This window comes from Folsomia candida, unplaced genomic scaffold, assembly GCF_002217175.1.
Source record: "Folsomia candida strain VU population unplaced genomic scaffold, ASM221717v1 Fcan01_Sc008, whole genome shotgun sequence".
Taxonomy (NCBI): Eukaryota; Metazoa; Arthropoda; class Collembola; order Entomobryomorpha; family Isotomidae; genus Folsomia; species Folsomia candida.
In genome coordinates, this window is record NW_019091200.1 from 6,289,696 (window position 1) to 6,308,233 (window position 18,538).

General features: G+C 39.1%; 7 protein-coding genes across 10 annotated transcripts; 1 reads left to right on the forward strand and 6 right to left on the reverse strand.

The window, feature by feature from the left end:
* Nucleotides 1-240: 240 nt before the first annotated feature.
* LOC110853337 lies at nucleotides 241-2,645 on the reverse strand. Of its 4 annotated transcripts, none has more exons than XM_022101598.2 (5): nucleotides 2,423-2,645; nucleotides 2,097-2,305; nucleotides 1,191-2,001; nucleotides 966-1,114; nucleotides 241-873 (listed from the first exon to the last, which is right to left on the reverse strand). In XM_022101598.2, the coding sequence occupies exons 1-5, from the start codon at nucleotides 2,439-2,441 to the stop codon at nucleotides 424-426; spliced, it is 1,638 nt and encodes a 545-aa protein (XP_021957290.1). In that variant the 5' UTR covers nucleotides 2,442-2,645; the 3' UTR covers nucleotides 241-423. The 4 variants fall into 4 exon arrangements, with proteins under 4 accessions (XP_021957290.1, XP_021957289.1, XP_021957288.1 ...); XM_022101597.2 differs by having other exon boundaries at nucleotides 2,097-2,317; XM_022101596.2 differs by having other exon boundaries at nucleotides 2,097-2,326.
* A 464-nt stretch (nucleotides 2,646-3,109) lies between these two features.
* Nucleotides 3,110-4,881, reverse strand: LOC110852964 (nucleolin). The gene is made up of 4 exons (XM_022101149.2): nucleotides 4,610-4,881; nucleotides 4,109-4,527; nucleotides 3,868-4,018; nucleotides 3,110-3,786 (listed from the first exon to the last, which is right to left on the reverse strand). The coding sequence occupies exons 1-4, from the start codon at nucleotides 4,623-4,625 to the stop codon at nucleotides 3,314-3,316; spliced, it is 1,059 nt and encodes a 352-aa protein (XP_021956841.1). The 5' UTR covers nucleotides 4,626-4,881; the 3' UTR covers nucleotides 3,110-3,313.
* Nucleotides 4,882-5,928: 1,047 nt separating this feature from the next.
* LOC110853297 lies at nucleotides 5,929-7,518 on the reverse strand. Its single transcript, XM_022101548.2, has 5 exons — nucleotides 7,338-7,518; nucleotides 7,073-7,269; nucleotides 6,734-7,001; nucleotides 6,284-6,483; nucleotides 5,929-6,219 (listed from the first exon to the last, which is right to left on the reverse strand). The coding sequence occupies exons 1-5, from the start codon at nucleotides 7,396-7,398 to the stop codon at nucleotides 6,076-6,078; spliced, it is 870 nt and encodes a 289-aa protein (XP_021957240.1). The 5' UTR covers nucleotides 7,399-7,518; the 3' UTR covers nucleotides 5,929-6,075.
* Nucleotides 7,519-7,990: 472 nt separating this feature from the next.
* Nucleotides 7,991-9,107, reverse strand: LOC110853313. The gene is made up of 3 exons (XM_022101567.2): nucleotides 8,717-9,107; nucleotides 8,337-8,645; nucleotides 7,991-8,253 (listed from the first exon to the last, which is right to left on the reverse strand). The coding sequence occupies exons 1-3, from the start codon at nucleotides 8,978-8,980 to the stop codon at nucleotides 8,095-8,097; spliced, it is 732 nt and encodes a 243-aa protein (XP_021957259.1). The 5' UTR covers nucleotides 8,981-9,107; the 3' UTR covers nucleotides 7,991-8,094.
* A 321-nt stretch (nucleotides 9,108-9,428) lies between these two features.
* On the reverse strand, nucleotides 9,429-11,856 carry LOC110853284 (ammonium transporter 1). The gene is made up of 9 exons (XM_022101535.2): nucleotides 11,379-11,856; nucleotides 11,205-11,306; nucleotides 10,906-11,139; nucleotides 10,713-10,830; nucleotides 10,606-10,635; nucleotides 10,465-10,517; nucleotides 10,331-10,400; nucleotides 10,092-10,241; nucleotides 9,429-9,943 (listed from the first exon to the last, which is right to left on the reverse strand). The coding sequence occupies exons 1-9, from the start codon at nucleotides 11,481-11,483 to the stop codon at nucleotides 9,456-9,458; spliced, it is 1,350 nt and encodes a 449-aa protein (XP_021957227.1). The 5' UTR covers nucleotides 11,484-11,856; the 3' UTR covers nucleotides 9,429-9,455.
* Nucleotides 11,857-12,056: 200 nt separating this feature from the next.
* On the forward strand, nucleotides 12,057-14,619 carry LOC118436404. Its single transcript, XM_035854457.1, has 4 exons — nucleotides 12,057-13,287; nucleotides 13,379-13,541; nucleotides 13,618-13,845; nucleotides 13,945-14,619. The coding sequence occupies exons 1-4, from the start codon at nucleotides 12,770-12,772 to the stop codon at nucleotides 14,173-14,175; spliced, it is 1,140 nt and encodes a 379-aa protein (XP_035710350.1). The 5' UTR covers nucleotides 12,057-12,769; the 3' UTR covers nucleotides 14,176-14,619.
* Nucleotides 14,620-15,404: 785 nt separating this feature from the next.
* On the reverse strand, nucleotides 15,405-18,269 carry LOC110853202 (pyridine nucleotide-disulfide oxidoreductase domain-containing protein 2). The gene is made up of 11 exons (XM_022101450.2): nucleotides 18,030-18,269; nucleotides 17,903-17,972; nucleotides 17,717-17,834; nucleotides 17,366-17,661; nucleotides 17,112-17,279; nucleotides 16,855-16,996; nucleotides 16,539-16,761; nucleotides 16,249-16,469; nucleotides 16,129-16,180; nucleotides 15,890-16,044; nucleotides 15,405-15,831 (listed from the first exon to the last, which is right to left on the reverse strand). The coding sequence occupies exons 1-11, from the start codon at nucleotides 18,169-18,171 to the stop codon at nucleotides 15,598-15,600; spliced, it is 1,821 nt and encodes a 606-aa protein (XP_021957142.1). The 5' UTR covers nucleotides 18,172-18,269; the 3' UTR covers nucleotides 15,405-15,597.
* Between the last annotated feature and the right edge of the window lie 269 nt (nucleotides 18,270-18,538).

Consider the following 18,538-nt stretch of genomic DNA (forward strand, 5'->3'; position numbering starts at 1 on the left):
ACTCATCCACCAGACGAAAATGTAGGCTAATAAATGTTGTGATGCATCCTTCTTTTTGAAAGTATTTAATGTCCCGTGTGCAAAGAAAAACTGCGCAGAAATTGCAAGGCTGTACAGCAAGTTCTATACATACAATCTTAATATTATTGGCGAGGATTTTCATACCCCATACATACGTGTTTATAATAAAGTGGATTGACGAATGATAAGGTTAATGCAAAAAATAGTTACGTGTGCAGCTAAGAGTACATGTAAATGTAAATAATGTCTTCAATTTAATTGCAGTTAAGTTTAACATAAGGCGTCTAATTTATATGCAGAACAATAATTGTAAGACACAAATTCATGAAGTCTACAGGATAAAATAGAGTAAGAAAACACACATATTTAGAAATCGATGTACCGCAATATTTATATTGATTGCTAATTTTTCGCGACCCGCCACACCCATATCTTTCCATCCAATCCTTTTCGCCTTACGGTAATGTCCACCTTATTCCTGTAAATTTTTCCGTCAGCATCCATCCTCGATAAGGTTTTATTTCTCACCAGGGTGGGAAAATGAGCATTTTTATCTTTTTCGAGATTTTTTGGGAGAGAAACGATTAGTGGTTTCGTGGGATTGGTGATTACGGGGCGCATAGGCCCACGACTTTTGGGAGGTGGGAGGCGCACGATGGGTGAAGCCTTTGAGGCAGGTGTCGATATCGCCGGTGATGGCGTAGTATTTTCTCCAGTAGTGGTTGGGGTCACATTTGGGGTATTGGTATTGGATGTTGCTGGTGCAGTGTCATTTGCTGTGGTTTGAGTGACAGTTGGATCATGCAAGTGTAGGCTGATGACATGGGAGGAGACTGACTTGAATGGAATTGTCTACATACAAAAAACAACAGAAATATTGAAAGCACTTTACTTATGTATTTATGTAAATCATTAAATCAATGTGATAATTTTACTAGTTTTACCTGGTCGCAATATGGGCAAAGGAGACATGCATCTCGCCCAGCTTGTTTATGGTGGGCGCGATAATGTTCGAACAAGTGTTCTGTATTGTTGCACACTTTGAAACAAAAGTAGCATCGGAGTTTAGCATGACCCGTTATACACAAGGACGCTGTAATAAAGTCAAATTTAGCTTGAATTAAATATTTATATTTATGAAAATTGAACTTAATTAAAGTAAATCTCACCGGTAGCTGGTCCGTCATGCACCTTGTCACACTCTTGACATGACTTGGCCTGATGGGCAAACCAGGCTTTATCGGTGTAATCCGGTTCACTCCATTCGTCTACCTTTGTTGCCTGCTTATCCGCTTTTCCGTCGATGGGCTTGACCTTGTCTGACGATTGATCATTCAAAGTGTCAACTTGCGGGACGGACGGAGATTGTGATGATTCCACACTGGTACTAACTCTACTTTCACTTGAATTTCTTGTCGTCCGTGTTAATTTTGATGTGGAGGATGTCCTTGAATAGTTAGTAGTGGTGGTCCTATTGTTGTCAGGTTTTTTTCTTTTACTTCCATTCTCGTCATCTGTGTCGGGTTCCCAATCAGAGTCGTTATACTTTCTCTTTTCTATTCGTCGCCCTCGCCTTGATGTGGTGATAATGACTTGAGTAGAAACTGTTGACAATTTATCCGATTGTGTTAAAGTAGTGGAAGTGGTGTCAGTAGGGGTAATCTTAGCGATAGGTTGTTCATTTTCGATATTATTAGTTGTCTTTTTCTTTTTCTTCTTTTTTTTCGTCTTTGTGATTGAGTTTGTATTATTACACCGAATCTCCACATATTTACTGGCTGTGGTTACAGCAGCCTTTTTGGTAGTGAGATCTTCTTGGATATTGATTTCGAAAGACGCCAGTAAACCACGCAATTTGTCGACATCCTCCTCTGAAACGACTTTCACCTCGCCGGCGTAGAGGAGTTGAATCATTGGCTTAATTTCGGCTAAGGTCCAGTCTGGGAGGATAATGTTGCGACGCGAGAGATATGAGTCGCCCTGAAAATAAACAAATTTGTAAAATTTGACTGATGACTGAATAGAACAAAGTAAATTCACCATTTTAATAAATAAACTTGCTCGTCCTCACCTACCTGAGATTCAAGACATTTCGCAAAAAATGGTGACACAGCTCCCAAGAAGGTCGCATGTACATCGATCGACCCATCGCTACAGGCTAATCGCGTATCCCGCAAGGTAGAACCTCCCCCTTTTTCGTTAGCTAGTTGCGAGGAAAGTAAAACTTCCTGAAACTCCGACGCCAACTTGAACGTTCTTTTGAATTTCTTCTTCCCTTTTGAGCCTGCAACGACACCTGTTTTACCTTACAAGAAAATGTGTAAGTTTATTTATGCAATGCGCAATTTGCACTGTTCACTAAATCTAAACTTACAAATTAAAATATTTTAATAATACTTACTTTTCGACTGTGGAGGCATTTCTAGATTGAGTTCTTTCCTTCCTGCTGAACAGGCTGACCACTAGTTTTTCTTCACCTGCGCTGTTGTTATTTTATAGCTGAATCATGTAAAAAGTTAATTATTAAGTTGTTTTAAACCGGCAGTTAAAATCTAATTGAAGAAGGGTAAATGACCGAGTGAGAGAAAGCTGAGAGTGTGGACTGGACGCATGCTTGCCCGCGTTGAAACCTGTTGCTTTGCTGCACAAACAAAGAAATACTTTGACTATCAACTATGCTAAAAATTATGATGATGAAGAATGAATATGAATTATGAATTATGAAGACTAAAATGTGATAACGAGTTAGATAAAGTAATGTGTAATTAATGTTGAGCAGTGAGTAATAAATAATATGAATTCAATAATGAATTGCAATCATTTTTTTAACAAGATTATCATTTTATTTTTATTTTCATTCAAAAAGAAATAAAATATTTGAACAAAATATTTTAAAGTGATCCACACAATAATCGCACGAATAAATTAAATTAATCAAGAATTTATAATTTGTCTTATAATTTGTTTAAACTGAACAGTCTTACTTCCAGCAGCACCTCAACTTATCAAACCTACTCCCACCACAAAGGTCAACTTACAAAACTTGCAAAATATAGCGGAAGAAATATTCGTATAAATAAACTTGAGGTATAAGCAAAAAAATTATTGTCATTTGTCATGTTTAAGTGACTTACATCACTTGCTCTTGTAATTTATAGCAATAGAAATTCAAGAATACATTCAGCGAGGAAAGATAACACGGAAGAATCTAATTAACGATACCCTTAATAATGGCACAATAAATTGATATAGAATATATGACAGGATTGGATTCCATCAAAATATTTTAGATTTATTCGTCTTCAGCTTCTTCATCGTCGTCATCTTCCTCTTCCTCGTCATCATCGCCGTCACTTTCTTCTTCATCCTCCTCCCCCTCGCCCTCATCTCCATCGTCATCTTCTTCCTCCTCCTCCTCCTCCTCGGAATCCTCGTCGGAATCGTCATCCCCTTTTTTTGCTCCGCCTTTCGCCTTGCTCTTCGTCTTGTTCACTTCTTCACCCTGCTTGGAGAATGAGAAGGACGAGATATCCCCTTTCTCCTGGGCTGCCTCCCTGGGCGCGATGTGTGTCGTGATCACATGACAGGATGTGCTTTTGAATGGGAGCGATTGAGAGCAAAATGGACAGATGAGCTGGTCCTTCTTACAGTTAGTCGCACGATGATTGGACTGATAGTGACGGAAGAGCGTCTCTGTGTTCCGGTAGTAATTGTAACAAAGGTAGCAGCGGAGACGGCGATGTTTTCCCGTCACGCAGAGGGATGCTGGAAAAGAGATAAAATATCATTAATTTTATACCACCACTATGCTTTCATTAGATTAACTTAAATGTCGCTTTGACTCACCATCTCGACACGTGTCGTAGGACGTCTTACAAATTTGACACGTTTTAGTGACCTTTTCAAACCACGCATCATCCTTGTAGACGACCTTAGCAGAGGCATCGATATCCTCGTTTTCATCTTCACCATCGGAGGGTTCACTTTCTTCGTCCTCCTAAAAAATGTGTAATAAATTAAATAATTATGTAAAAGTACCGTCTAAAAAATCTCCTATTCTATACCAAAAATGTTTTTTACCACCTACCTCATCCTCATCCTCCTCATCCTTTTTACTTTTCTTTTTTTTGTTGGCAGCAGCTTTTTTACCAGCACCATTTGGTTTCCGCCCCTTTCCAGCTTTGGTCGTTTTTTTCCTCGGGGGCTCATTCTCCTCGTCGTCGTCATCTCCTTCCTCTTCCTCGTCATCATCATCGTCACTTCCTTTCGATTTCTTCGCTTTGCTCTTTCTTTTCGGCGCAGCGCCAGCACTCCGTCCCCTTTTAGCAGGAGCCTTTTTCTTAACAACTTCCTCCTCTGAGACTTGTTCTTCCTCGTCGGAATCCGTAAATTCCAAGTCCTGAGATTCGACCTTCTTCTTACTTGCGGCGGCAGCAGCAGTACGACTGCTGGCGCGACGACCTCCGGGTGTCAGAGTTGTATCAGCATCGCCGCTAGTGGCAGCTTCTGAAAAAATACAAAATTAACTTATTAAATAACTATTTAAAAAAATGTGTGGCTGACATGATGCTTGTTTGAAAAAAATTACTGGAAGATCGTCCCATTTTGATTAATTGGAGAATTCGAAACAAGGGGCTGCTTGCAATTAATTTAATAACTTGTGGCTTGTGTTCGTATTAAATTAAAAGTTTGTGGAAGTAATTTAAATTTATTTCTTGTGGTTTGGAGAGAAAAATATGTACGTGTGGTGTGCTATGGACGGTGAAGCATTGCACAGAACTTGCCGGGTCGGGAGATATGGCTTCTTTTTGTCCAAAAGAAGGACAAATTGAGCCGAAAATATCAGAGTAGCCGAGCCGGCGAGGATTATAGTTGGGTTGGAATTTTGGAATCAATGAGATACATTTTATATGTAATACATATATTTATAATGCACAATGGAATGTACATTGAATGTAATGTATGGAAGGGTTGGAATGTACCATGTGCTTGATTTTTGATGCGAACTAAAGTCAGGGTTGCTGGAGCTGGAGAACAAAGAAGTTCAAAGAAACTAAATTGAAGAAAGGTGCATGTCGTCTAATTTTAGATTTGAAAGTTTTTAATGAATGAAATTCTAGGAAAACTGGAAAGCTGACGATGCAGTCCAGTTGTCATTTATTTTCTGACCTTTTGGAAAATGCACAGTAACATGTTCAATGTTCAATTATGGATAATTGGGATAAACATAGATCATAAACTACCAACTTCGAGAGAAGCTTAAATAATTTGAATAGGTGTCAACAACCTTGGCACTTCCATTCTCTTCGAAAATTTTAGTAAATAGAGCCAAAGTCTAATTGAGTGAGGTATGCATAATGCATACATACAATTGCTGGAAGTGTTGATATTAGCGTATTTGTGGGTACAATGGCCATATTTTTATTTTATTTTATGCCTTCTCCAGTTGTATGAAAGAGTCCCTATTTTGCTATCGTGTCATTGCCTGTGAAAATGAATATCATGTTCATGTTCATTATGCCGTCGGTCTGGAATGAAAACTAGAATTGATAAAGTTTTAATAAAATTACAATATGCAACAATATTCATGTTTTGTCCGTGGGTTAATTTGTTTCCCATCTTGTCGTAGAGACAAATTTTAATGGTCTGAACACCTTGTCGGTATTTAGACATTTATAATAAAGTTGTGTATGTACATAACTATTAATAGTTCCAATAATAAATAAATGATATTTTTATATTAAATTTGAGCCTATTATTTGTATTATTATCTTTTTATCTGTATTGGTCCACGAAATAAATTCATCCTCCGTAATATAAAAATATTCCATCAAATAATTAATATTCCATGGAACAAGATGTAATATTCATTCATTCGGTATGCAATCAATAAATAACTAACTTTTATAATTACATATGTACATATTTGTTTTTATTGTGAGGGTGTTTTGCATTCGATGCGGATAAGTACATTACATAATAGTGATAATTAATAATAATAAATAAGATTTTATATGAAAAGTATATCAATATTTTTCTTCTGGTTGGTCTTTGTTACTCTTCTGTTCTCGAATTAACTGACGTTGTTGACGAAGACGTGGACGGAGTCGTGTCGGCATACACAGGAGGACGCAGCGAGTGAAATGGGGGTGGTGGTGTTTTCAACTGGTGAAAATCCTCATAACTTGGGGGGACGTCCTGCAATCAAATGACACCAATTATTTATTTAATTTTCAAATTAGCGGCTAGAGCGGAGTCTCACATTCGTTGGCGTCACCGACGTGTAAACTTCCGGTGCTTGTGTAGGTCTCGGAACCTGCTGACGCTCCAACTCCATCCTGGCTGCGCTCATGCGTCGATGATAAAAGAGGAAGATCACAATGCAGATGGGCGACAGGATGAAGAATAATCCGGCGAGGAGGATGGTCAACAAGTATTGGACATCTTTCCACGCCATTCCACCTGGATAAAATATACAAATTTTCACAATTTCCACAAGCTTGTAGCAAATTGAGACACAATTTTGGGCTGTCTATTTCGTCTTTTATAATTTTATTTTAAGATTTTGACTAGAATTCCAACTAGAAATTACATTACTACATTTTTTTGGAATCATTTTCTCATGAAGTCATGAATAAGACCAGAATCAGCTTCCATACAAATAATCATTGTATTCCCTCTGGAGATTTCTTTTCTATGAAATTACTCTTACCAGACTCCCCACTAGGTGTGGTCGTGGGACGATCACAGCCTTCTTCGTCCTTTCCCGATTCGCAATTATTTTGTCCATTGCATTTCAACTTGGATGGGATGAAATTGTCTTGTTCGCACTGGACCCATAACGGAGAATCAGTTTTCTTCCGTTCCACGTACAAGTTGACGAGCAAGACCGCGTCACTGTTGTGAAACGATCCTGAAATGCTGACCGTTTTGGCTTTGAGTAGATTGGCAAAGGTGATGTCAAACTTAGTGGATTCACCCTAATTTGAGGAAATCACGGTATATTTTTGTGCATATATTTGTACATATTTGAAACCAGACGAATACTAACATTGATAAGGAGTTCATCTGCTTCATTCACGCTACCAGAGACCCTTGCGACTCTCATGTAAAAGTCATCTTCAGCCTCTTCTGACACTTTGAGGTCGAGTTTGGAGAAAGTGGTATAGTTATTTAGCTCGATGATTACTTGAGGGATGAGTTGTGGGTCGATTGTTATGTCGACATTTTTTTCAAGTCCAAACGCCACTGTATATACATACATGAGTAAAAATTGAGACTTACATAATCTTAATTTCTTTGCAAATAATTTTTACCTTGACCTCCTCCAAAAAGTAATAATAAGACACCCACTACCCCCACTCTTCTTGGTGTCATTATATGTGGCAAGGTTTTATATTTGGTCGTCCTCAACAATTCTGGCTGCGATGTACAAGGTAGTCAATTGATGCTGCATATGATAAGGTTTGCTTTGTATTACTAAATATATTGGCGAATGATAAGCATTCAGCCTATGTACACGTATTTGTATGCATATTCGAGTCTTGTTGGGCGTATAATATTAGAAGAATCTTCTCGACGCCATTTTATTTTATGTATGCAAAATCATATACGATACATATATGTTTGTCCATAATCTGTATAACGTATTCCGTCCATGACCTTATCTTTCATGTATCTTGCCTAGTTGTAAATATCGTTATGCATGGCACAAAAAGCCGATATTTTATTGTACACTTGAACTTGACTCTTATTTGCATTACTTGGATAAGGTGCGATATACAACTTTTATCTGTTTGACGTCGTCATTAATTTCAGGGCTTATCTTACCTAACAGTTCCCGATCTGTTCAATGTAATTATTTATTTTATTATTTCGTTACATTTACTTTGTTGATCCATCTGCGTGATAGAGCAAATTCCATCCAAAAACCAATGTACTACTGAAATCGAGTATCGATACTATTCGATTTGAGATTTTAAATACGAATTTTATTTTCTCATCTATGTATAATATCACAATGGCAAAAATAAAACAAAAGTATGACAAAAAACGATGAAATTGGGAATAAAATCATACAAAGCTATTTGTATGATTATTATCCTTTGTCATCTCCGGTGATTCGTTCGCCACTATTTTTATCGCTGGTGATACCGCCACGGCTTCGCAGAAAGACGGGGGTGCTTCTTTAATCTCGTAGACGTCCTCATACGTCGGAGGAATGTCGTGTCGCTATATACATTACACATGATTTGATTATACACTAATTTACATGTTCATAAGGATAACTTATCTTATCACCTTCCGTAACTTACCAAATCGCTGCTTATCACTGTGATCGAATATCTCCTCCTGTTCCTTCTCTCCTCTTCCTCCAGCGCCCTCCGCCTCTTCAAGAATGCCTTTCTCCGGCGGAAGAACATGAACAAAATGGCGCCTGGGATCATGACAAACGTAATGGCGACCAGACTCCGTAACAAGATATGCATGAAAACAGAATTGTCGCGGTATACGACCACTGATAACTCTGCTGTCACTTCCTCTCGCCAGTTGTGAGTGGATATAATCGTCGACTCCATCACTTTTGCTGTAGAATTGATTGTAGAGTTGCAGGTCCACTGACCCTGAATAATTTATAATACCCGGGTATTTACAGAGTAACAATTTGCATTTTTTGATTGATTTTTATACTCACGCTATGGGTCGACAGCCTAATTTCGGAGGTAATGTCGTTTTTGGGACACGAAAATGATTTGAGGACGATTTTAAGGCTGTACCACAAATAGTCGGGGGCGGCGAGGTAGACATTGACTCTGGAACATTTTTTGCTTAGAGTAATATTTGTCGAGGACCCATCCTGCCCGTAGAATTGGATGTCTTTCGGGCAGACACCTTCCTTATGGCCGATGACAAAGGTCACGGTGGCCAAAAGAATTAACAAGAACAAGTGACCTCGCATGATGACTTATTAATTAATGGGCCGTTGTTTTTTTGTCCTGACAAAAAGTCAATTGTCACCACAGTTGTGGAAAGGATAGAAATAGTGGAATACCTACGGCATGGGCGCATGATTTGAGTGTGTGACTGATGCAAGACAGCATAAAAAGCATAACAAGGATTGATAAGATAAAGTGCATTTAGCAGGGAGAGATTCATGCAAGATAAGGAAAAGAGATACGTCGCATGACGTGTCACATGCCATTTAAAATCATTATTTCAAATTGATAATTAAACCAAACATATAAAAATGACACCACAAAAAATAATATAAACATTGTTTATTAAAAATTGATTTGGTTGTAAATAAAATAATACATGGAATAAAATTACGTAAAAAAATCTAAACTAATGCGAAATTTTATGTATGTACATACGTAATTTAAAATATTGATGTATGTGTGGATAAGAAAATTTGTGAATTAATTAATTACTAATTACGGATCTGACCCCGTTCCTTCACTACCCGGAGGAGCAGGAGCAATTCGTTCATACGCACATTCGCCAATTTCGCCCTTGTCCAAGCCCAACCTGGCTGACGCAGCGTCAACTCTTAATTCTAACCCTGGAATTTTATTCATAACCCATAAAATTCCATACGTCACGACAAAAGACCAGATTCCACCGGCGACACAGTTAACCGCCTGAATTCCCACCTGGATCCAGTTTCCATCAATCCAACCCCCCCGAATGTCCGTCGTTATCCCGTCCAAAGCGGCCATCCCACTTTCCGCAAAGACGCCTGTAAGTAGGGTTCCTATGAGGCCACCCACTCCATGGACGTTGGCGACGTCGAGTGCATCATCCACTCCGATGATATGCTTTAGCTCAGAGGCCCAGCGACATGCCACGGCACCAACGATACCAAATATTGGCGCAGAGGCTGGACGGATAAACCCGGACGCGGGCGTAATAGTGACGAGACCTGAGATTGTTACCATCAATCATTATGAATTTTCATAGCTTTGAATGTTTCCCGATTTCTTAAACTTTTAGCTTATAAAGACTTGAGCATAACTTTTGAATTCCAAAAAGCTTAAGACAATCGACGCATTAAGGTTTCAATTTTATACCTGCAACCGCCCCGAAACAGAAGCTCAACGCAGAAAACGATTTGTTCTTCCTGTAATCCACTAATGCCCAGGTGATCCCACCGAATGACGCTGATAAATTCGTCACTAGCAGTACCATCGCTGCTCTGGCGTTCGCTCCCTTTGCATTTCCTAAATTATAAAAATCTCTTGAATCAAATTCAATAATAATGTTAGAATAAAACCACCACTCTCGTAGGGAGGAGGCCGGGGTGTTTTACCTGAATTGAATCCGAACCAGCCAAACCACATGAGTGATGTCCCAAGAACGACTTGGACCAAATTGTGAGGCTGTAAGGTAAAATGTATATAAAAATTGTTGCCAAATTAATCCAATTTATGAGATTAATAATACCTTATAATTGATAACGTGCCGCCCCTCTCTCTCCCCGAGCTGCATCGCATAAGCTATCGGAAAGTATATTAATAGTTTTATTTAAAATATTCAGTTTATAAACTATATAGTGTTTAGCTATTCAGTTATATTTATATTCACCTATAGCAGCTGCGCCGGAAGCGATGTGAACTGTAATTTTAAATCAATTCTTTCTTCATGGTTGTAAATTACGAAAATTTTGCATAATCTGGTTCTAAAGTACCCACCTGGCGTGCCCCCAGCAAAGTCCAGCCCTCCCAACTGGTTTGACCACCCAGCCTGCCCCCAGGTCCAATACGCAAGGACATCGTACACCAAAGTAGTCCAAAATAGCATAAATACAACCTGTGCAATAAGCTACACTCTGATAATCACTTCCCCCAAACGCCACCAATCTGTATCAGCTATTCGTTTACTTACCGTTGGAAGAAACCGACCCCTCTCCGCGATTGCTCCCACGACGAGGGCAGGCGTTATTCCAGCCACCATGGAGTGATAGATGCAAAAAAGTACTTCCGGTACAACTCTGCCTCCTCCATCCTCCCCGATATCACTGGGTTCATCCAGCCCGTAGAGAAGGACACGGCCGAACCCACCAATAAAGGGACATTTGCTCCCTTCGCTTAATGCCAACGAGTAGCCGAATAAGAACCACTGCGATTGATACATAAATGCTAATCTCATAAGTTTCTTATTTAATTGAAAGCTATTAAACGCACCTGAATTGAGACTACGGCAATGGACCAACAGCACAAGATGATTAATGATAAGGCACTCCGCGATCGTGCCATGCCAGAGTAGAAAAATCCGATCCCAGGGATCTTAGAGAACAGGAAGCTTAATTTTTGATGTTATCATAATTTAGAAAATTTAGTTATTAAATTAACGCATACCAGGAGCCAAACGAGGGTCGTGCATGACAGGATCCAAGCAATGTCCCCGGAATTGTACACCGGACCACTGCCACGATTTTCACTAAAATTATGTATATTACTCATTTTTCAGCTATATAATTCCCCCATGGATAACACTAAGCTATTTTTTAGCAGTCGTTTAAACACTATTAATAACCCAAACTAATTAATTCATCCCCTACAAAAAATAGATATTTGCACAACTGGCTGACTGACTCTGAGATTTGATAAGTTCGACTACTGACCACTACTGCTACTAAACCACTGCACTACTTTGTTGTTTTCATGATGATGGCGACCTAAGCAATGATGGATTGACTTATTTTAGCTGAAGAGTACGGATTTACCGATACATAGATCTATGGGATTTATGTACGAATAATAATTGAGTCCTACATATATCCATTTACATATGACTGAGGTTTGATTTAGCACGAAAGTGTTTGAAAAGTTGGTATGATATGTTACACATGCAATTGTCTGTATATTAATCTGTTCATGATTGATAAGCCTTTTTCCTCGTATCCACATGCACAATGTGATTTTGCATTGATGTTCGTGTCCAGTAAAATAAATAAAAGTACTATTTAGTTAATGGTTTTCATGTAAATTTGCGTATTGGGAGGTATTACACGCTAGATTAGTCATTATTTGTAGAAATTGGAGCTGGACTATCAATGTTTGCACTATATGAGTCCATTGACTCAAAAATAATACATTCTTGCCAATTTTACCAAGAGAGGATGTTTATGCAAAAAAAATATGTGTAATTACCACCCAAACTTTGTGTACCACAATAACGTCAAGTACAAGTACAACAACAGGGAAGTAAACTGGACAAAATCGTACATACGAACTAAAACTAATGTAATAACAACGTGCATAACAAAGTAGCGGAAGTGCTTATCTAACAACCTTCACCAGCAGTTTGACCATTCAAGAAAAAAATTTAAAAATTTCGAATTCAAAAATACAAACTAAAATCTTACTAATAGTTGGATTAGCTGGATAATGATATTGCAAAATGTGTCTGCTTGCTGACTGACTAAATGATGCACAAGTAAGTTGTGCTTGTTTGCACGATCTGAGTGATTGATTGGTCACTCCCACAGGCACACCAAGGTCAACTTTCACAATTGCTTGCTTGCTCCTGCTGACATCTGATATTGCATCATTAAGACAAAGACAGTCCTCCTTCAGCAGTCTCATTCTCTCGCCAGATCTCGAGCCGTGCACACCTCATCACTGCTCTCTCCCAATTTTTCCAAGAAAAATACAAAGACATCAATAGACATTTTCAATTACGAAGTTAATAATCATCACCAATCAAATCATCAATTGTTTAGTAGTGCTGGATTCTAAAAATCGAAATGGATTTCAATAAAATTGCCGACTGGGTGGACAAAGCTGAACCAAGTTTACCTGTGGATGTTGAAGAGGTGGGAACTACTTCGACGGTAGAAGAGGACTCGTCAGCAGCTGTTCTATCAGACCCGTCCAGACCATCGTCGTCTTCTTCTTGTTCATCCGAACATCGTGAGGCCATCGTTTTACCCCTCGACGTCGACGAACCCACAACGCCCCCCGCAACCACTGAAGCACTAATGGAGACGGAACAAATGATGAAACAAGCGCAAGAAGAGTTGGAACGCATCATGATCCACCAAGAAGCCGAAGAAGAATGGACACGACTGCAATTCGGATTCAGCAAAGTTCGTGATCGAGGCGGATTCGTAAATCCTAGCGACAGACCAAAAACGATGTCCGACTTGGTCCTCACTGGAAGATATTATGCCGCTCTGATGGGATACGTCGACACACCGGGGGAATTTTATCTCAATCCCTGTGAAACCTGGAATACTTTGGAGAAATTGATGGCTGACATGCAGTACGTGTAGTTAAATTTATTATTTAGTCCTTTTAGACTTTTATATTATACAAATATTTATTATTATTATTGTATTATTGTATTTCTTTAGGAAGGAATTTGCAGACATTCAAGAGGTCAACAGGAGAGAGAAAACGTCGATCAGCATTCCATGGAAGGGTCATCTCGTTCCCGGCTTCATCGGTGCGGTTCTCTTCAACGGAGAGTTTCATCGAGCAAAGATTATCTCAATTTTGCCTGATGAAAAATTCAAAGTAAGATAAGACAGAATTATAATTTGGGTAAAGTAAATTGGAAATATATATAATTTTATTTTATTTTATTTTACAGGTACAACTTTTCGACTATGGGGATATTCGTTCCGTATCGATCAATGACATTCGATATCTTCGACGCCACCTGCTCTACAAGCTGCCAGCTCAAGCCATTCGCTGCAAAGTTCGATATCGCAATTTGGATGCCGACCAGCCCTGGAAGAAGGAAGAAGGAGATCTTCTAAGGAAGTTAAGCAACAACAAACCACATGTCGTGCACTTCAAGCTACCTTTCCTGATTGATGTATGTAAAACACCTAATTAAAAAATATTAATTTGGAATGGATTTTATTAATTAGTTTATTATGAATGAGTCTAATATGATTTTCCCTGTTTTTTTTAGGGGGAACAAGCATGGGAGGTCTACCTTCACCTGTTTGACCAGAAGACTGACAGAATTGGTCAATTTCACATTGAGCGTCAAGTCTTGTTTCAGCATCAAAGAGTCCTCAACCAACGGGACAGAAACCAGACGGACTCAGATAAGAATGTCGTGCTTGCGAATTTCTCCAATCTCTTGCATTATGATGTCGACGATTCTCAATTTTGCCCAAAACTCTCTGTATATATGTAATTAACCTGCATGAAGTTCTATTCTACTCGCAATTATTTCCCATCGACGACTCTTGATTCTGCTTAGCTTTGACTTTATCTTTTTATGTACAAGCTTCCTACAAGCTTCCAATATGTATCATTCAGTGATATTAATGAATTTACATTACCTGTGTAGCAATAATGCAACAATTGTTAAATGTTAGAAAAATACAAATGAAACTAATTCATGCTTTACATATGAACGATTGGGATTATAGTCGAGTAGCAAACTCGACTACGCTTTAAAGCTTTAATTTTTATTATTAAGCTTTAAATTTAAGTCGATTAACAAGAAATTAATTTTCATGTCTGTCGTCCATACGATTCTGACGTACAGTGCAAGTAAACGGACGGACTGAGGAGGGGAGCTTGCGAGGTTGATAATAACAGATCCTGATGCCCTTTGGATATGTGGTAGGGTCCTATGAGTGTACTAAAACCCTGAAGTGGTTTGACTCCATGGCCACATTTGCGCCCGCCACACCCACTCAAAAATGCTCAAAAACCGCTTTCACTCCGGTTTTCACTCACTCAAATCCACGCCAAAAATCCAATTTTGCTCGGATTTTGAAATTTCTTTCACCATTACACTCCCAGATAGTTGCTTTCTTCAATTCGATATCAAACTCAATATTTTCGAAATTATTAGTATTTTTAAAATTTAAAATTCTGAATGAGCATTGTTGTAGTAATCCACAACGCAAATTATGCCTGCGAAATAATCATCATCAAAATTGAGTTTGACATTGGATTGAAGAAAGCAACTATCTGGGAGTGTAATGGTGAAAGAAATTTCAAAATCCGAGTAAAATTGGATTTTTGGCGTGGATTTGAATGAGTGAAACCTGGAGTGAAAGCGTTTTTTGGGCATTTTTGAGTGGGTGTGGCGGGCGCAAATGTGGCTATGGAGTCAAACCACTTCAGGGTTTTAGTACACTCATAGGACCCTACCACATATCCAAAGGGCATCAGGATCTGTTATTATCAACCTCGCAAGCTCCCCTCCTGAGCGTTTACATGAGGTAGCCAAACTACAGAAGCAACTGATATACAGGATCTATACATGTAGGCTATTAAACAGAACGAGCTGAATCTTTTGTGGACAAACGTAAGTGTCGTATTTCATTCTTACATCCGTCCGTTAGGTTTTGTTTATATAAGATGTGGAAAATGCAACCACAATTTCATGACGTAAATATAGACATGAATTTTCATGAATGACTCATTTATATATATATTTGCATTATGTATGTACCACAATTAACAATTTCTTATTAATTTTTTCGCTAACCGTTAATTACTTCACTAATCCTAAATATATATTTAAAAGGGACAAGTTTACAATTGGATTTTTTCCTTAACCTAATTTAAATGGTTCATGACCATTTAAATTATTTATGAACTATTTATTTATGTTCTTAATCTTCTTCCCAGGACTTTTAAGTAACGTCTTGGCCGCTAAGTAGCCTGGCAGCCCCATCACCCCACCCCCAGGGTGACTCCCACTCCCGCAAAGATACAATCCTTCTACCGGGGTGGCAGGGAATCGAAAGTTGAACTGCTTATTTCCTCCAGGATTTGGGAAGGGTCTCAGCCAATATAATTGATCCATTGACATGGCTCCGTGAAATATATTCTGTATGAAGATAAACAAGTTATAACCTTTGACCTCGTTTAGTTGGAGAATTATTTACCCCTCCTGTGAGACCGAAAGTTCTCTCTAAATCGACGGGAGTGAGAACTTCCTTCCCAACAACACTGGCCTTCCATCCTGGCGCATATTCTTCAACAACGGAAGCCACGGCGTCCCAATATTTTTCTTTGTAAGCTACATCGTCCCAACTTCCGTCTAATAAATAGTGACATAGTTTTCTTAAATTAGATTAAAATTTCTATAAATTAGATCGGCATTAGAAGACAAACATATGGTCACCTGATGGCGTGTGAGGGGTGTACTGTGTGAATAGGAGGCAGACATGAGCCCCCTGAATTAATAAATAGCTTAAAATAAGAACTTCTTCTTCTTCACATTATTTATCTAGTTTTGTGTCACCTTTGGAGCTAGGGTGCCATCCAAACTGGACGGAATCACCATTTCGATCATGGGTTTCTTTGACGGTACGCGACTTCCGATGCAAGATGTGTATGATTCTTCAAGAATCGACATGGATTCACAATTGAGATGCACGGTGCACTTATGGTGGTCTCTTATCAGGTCGGGAGTGGTTGTGTTGTTCGGGTCGGCGATAAAGTTAGGGAGGCAACTCACAGCAACTAAAATATGAATATGATGTTTTAAGAAAATGCATATTTTTTTAGAAGGTTAGGAATAAGCTTGAGTACCATTAATTTTCGTGACCGGACTCGTGTAATCGATGCGATCCACCGCCCCCATAAAGTCCTGGCCGAACAAGGACACGGCAGACTTTTTGGGAGTCAGGTTTCGAAATGTGACTTGTGGCGTAGCGTTGGAAAATACAGCACGATTCGCGGTGATAACTCTGCCATCTTTTTTTAGTAAGACGCCCACAGCAGAACCATCCTTGTATTGAATGCTGTCCACTTCCTGGTTGAAAAATCAAACAATTTAAACTCTAATCTCTCAACATTTAATTGACGATACATATATTTACAAGTGAATTTTTAACCAGACACTAACCTGTCCGGTAAATATGTCGACTCCCAACGCTGCCCCGCTTTTCGCTATAGCTTGACTAACCGCTCCCATGCCTCCTTCAGGGTAGGCCCACGCTCCAGGTTCCCCATCTACGCCCCCCATGATGTGATGGAGCAAGACATATCTAATCACATCCTTAACATTGTTAAATGTTCTTCAATGTATACTTCTCTCCTCAGTTAAAATATATTACTATATTTATATTATATTTATATATTATATTACTATAATTTCCTTACCCCGTTCCTGGCGTGTTTGGCCCGGACATTGTTCCAATTAAGGCGTCAGTCGCCAGAGTCGCTTTTAAAGGTTCAGATTCAAACCACGAGTCTAAAACGCGAGACGCTGGTGCGGTTAAGAGTTGATGGAGACGAGGAAGGTCACCTAAATCGATGCAACGTCCCGCTCTAATAAATAAAAATAACGATTTAAACGACACACGTACCGAAGTAGCGTAACATTACTTCTTCACGTCAAATTTTGGTAATCTTACTGAAGTAATGGCTTCAGGCTCTTCATTTTGTTCCATATTCCTCCCTCAGAACCGAAATGAGGTGGCTCCTGGTCCAGCAGATGTACAACAGCGTTGACAAATCTAGCCATGACCTCTTCATACGCTCCGTATGCGGTGGCATCTTTTTTAGAAAACTTTTCAATCTGAGCCTGACTTTCCTTAATGGTTTGACCCCCCAGGAGAAGGGACCTAGCCGGAAATGAGCCCCATTCACTGGCACGAATCGGGGTGTAAGAACTGAATGGTTTCCGGAGATGAAAACGCAAACCAAATTCCTACCATTGAAAAAATTCTTAATCTAACTAAACTACAGACAAATTATAAAAATACCTTAAGCTTTAGGTCCTCGATGATGAACGGTCTGAGCAGGCTGAGAAGGTACGAAGCTCTAGAAAACTTGAACCCGGGCACGATTTCCTCTGTAACTGCCGCCCCACCGAGAACATCCCTGAACAAATTTGTCCCCGTTCGACACACAAAATTTGCTTAATTTTAACGATAATTTTAACTTCATACCTCCGTTCAAGGACGGCCACAGAGAGACCAGCCTTTTTTAAGTAAGCGGCACTGATAAGCCCATTGTGACCTGGGTCATAAAAATGTTTGTTAGGACAAAACGAGCAAGACTTTTAATCTCGTCTACCTCCTCCAATGATGACCACATCGTACGCCGATTTTAGTTGAGTTGCTGCATCCTTGGTTATCGTGCTGGTGGATTCGTATCTTCGCGTGGCGATGTGGCGTAGGGACGGTGATAAAAGTTGACCACGAAAGAAGGACCACATCGTTGTCTCAAGACTACATGCAAATTAATGACTAAAGTAAAATCATTTCATCAATTTAACCAGTCCAAGCTAAACACATGTTTTGTCGTCTTTAGCAAAATGGCCAAAAAGTTGACGGTGAAATTAGCACAGACTTATGTGTACATAAGCAATAGTGTTACTTTATCGCAAGTTCATCCTCTAATATCAATAAGAAGTATGCATATAGATTGCTCAATATGCCATAAAATGGAATGAACTATAACGATGCGGTAAAGTTGCGGATCAAGTTTTGTCAAAGATTTGACTACACGTTTAACTAAATGTACTTCCCTACACTGTGTTCATTTAGGATTAGTGAGAATTACACTGTCAACTATGGAATTAC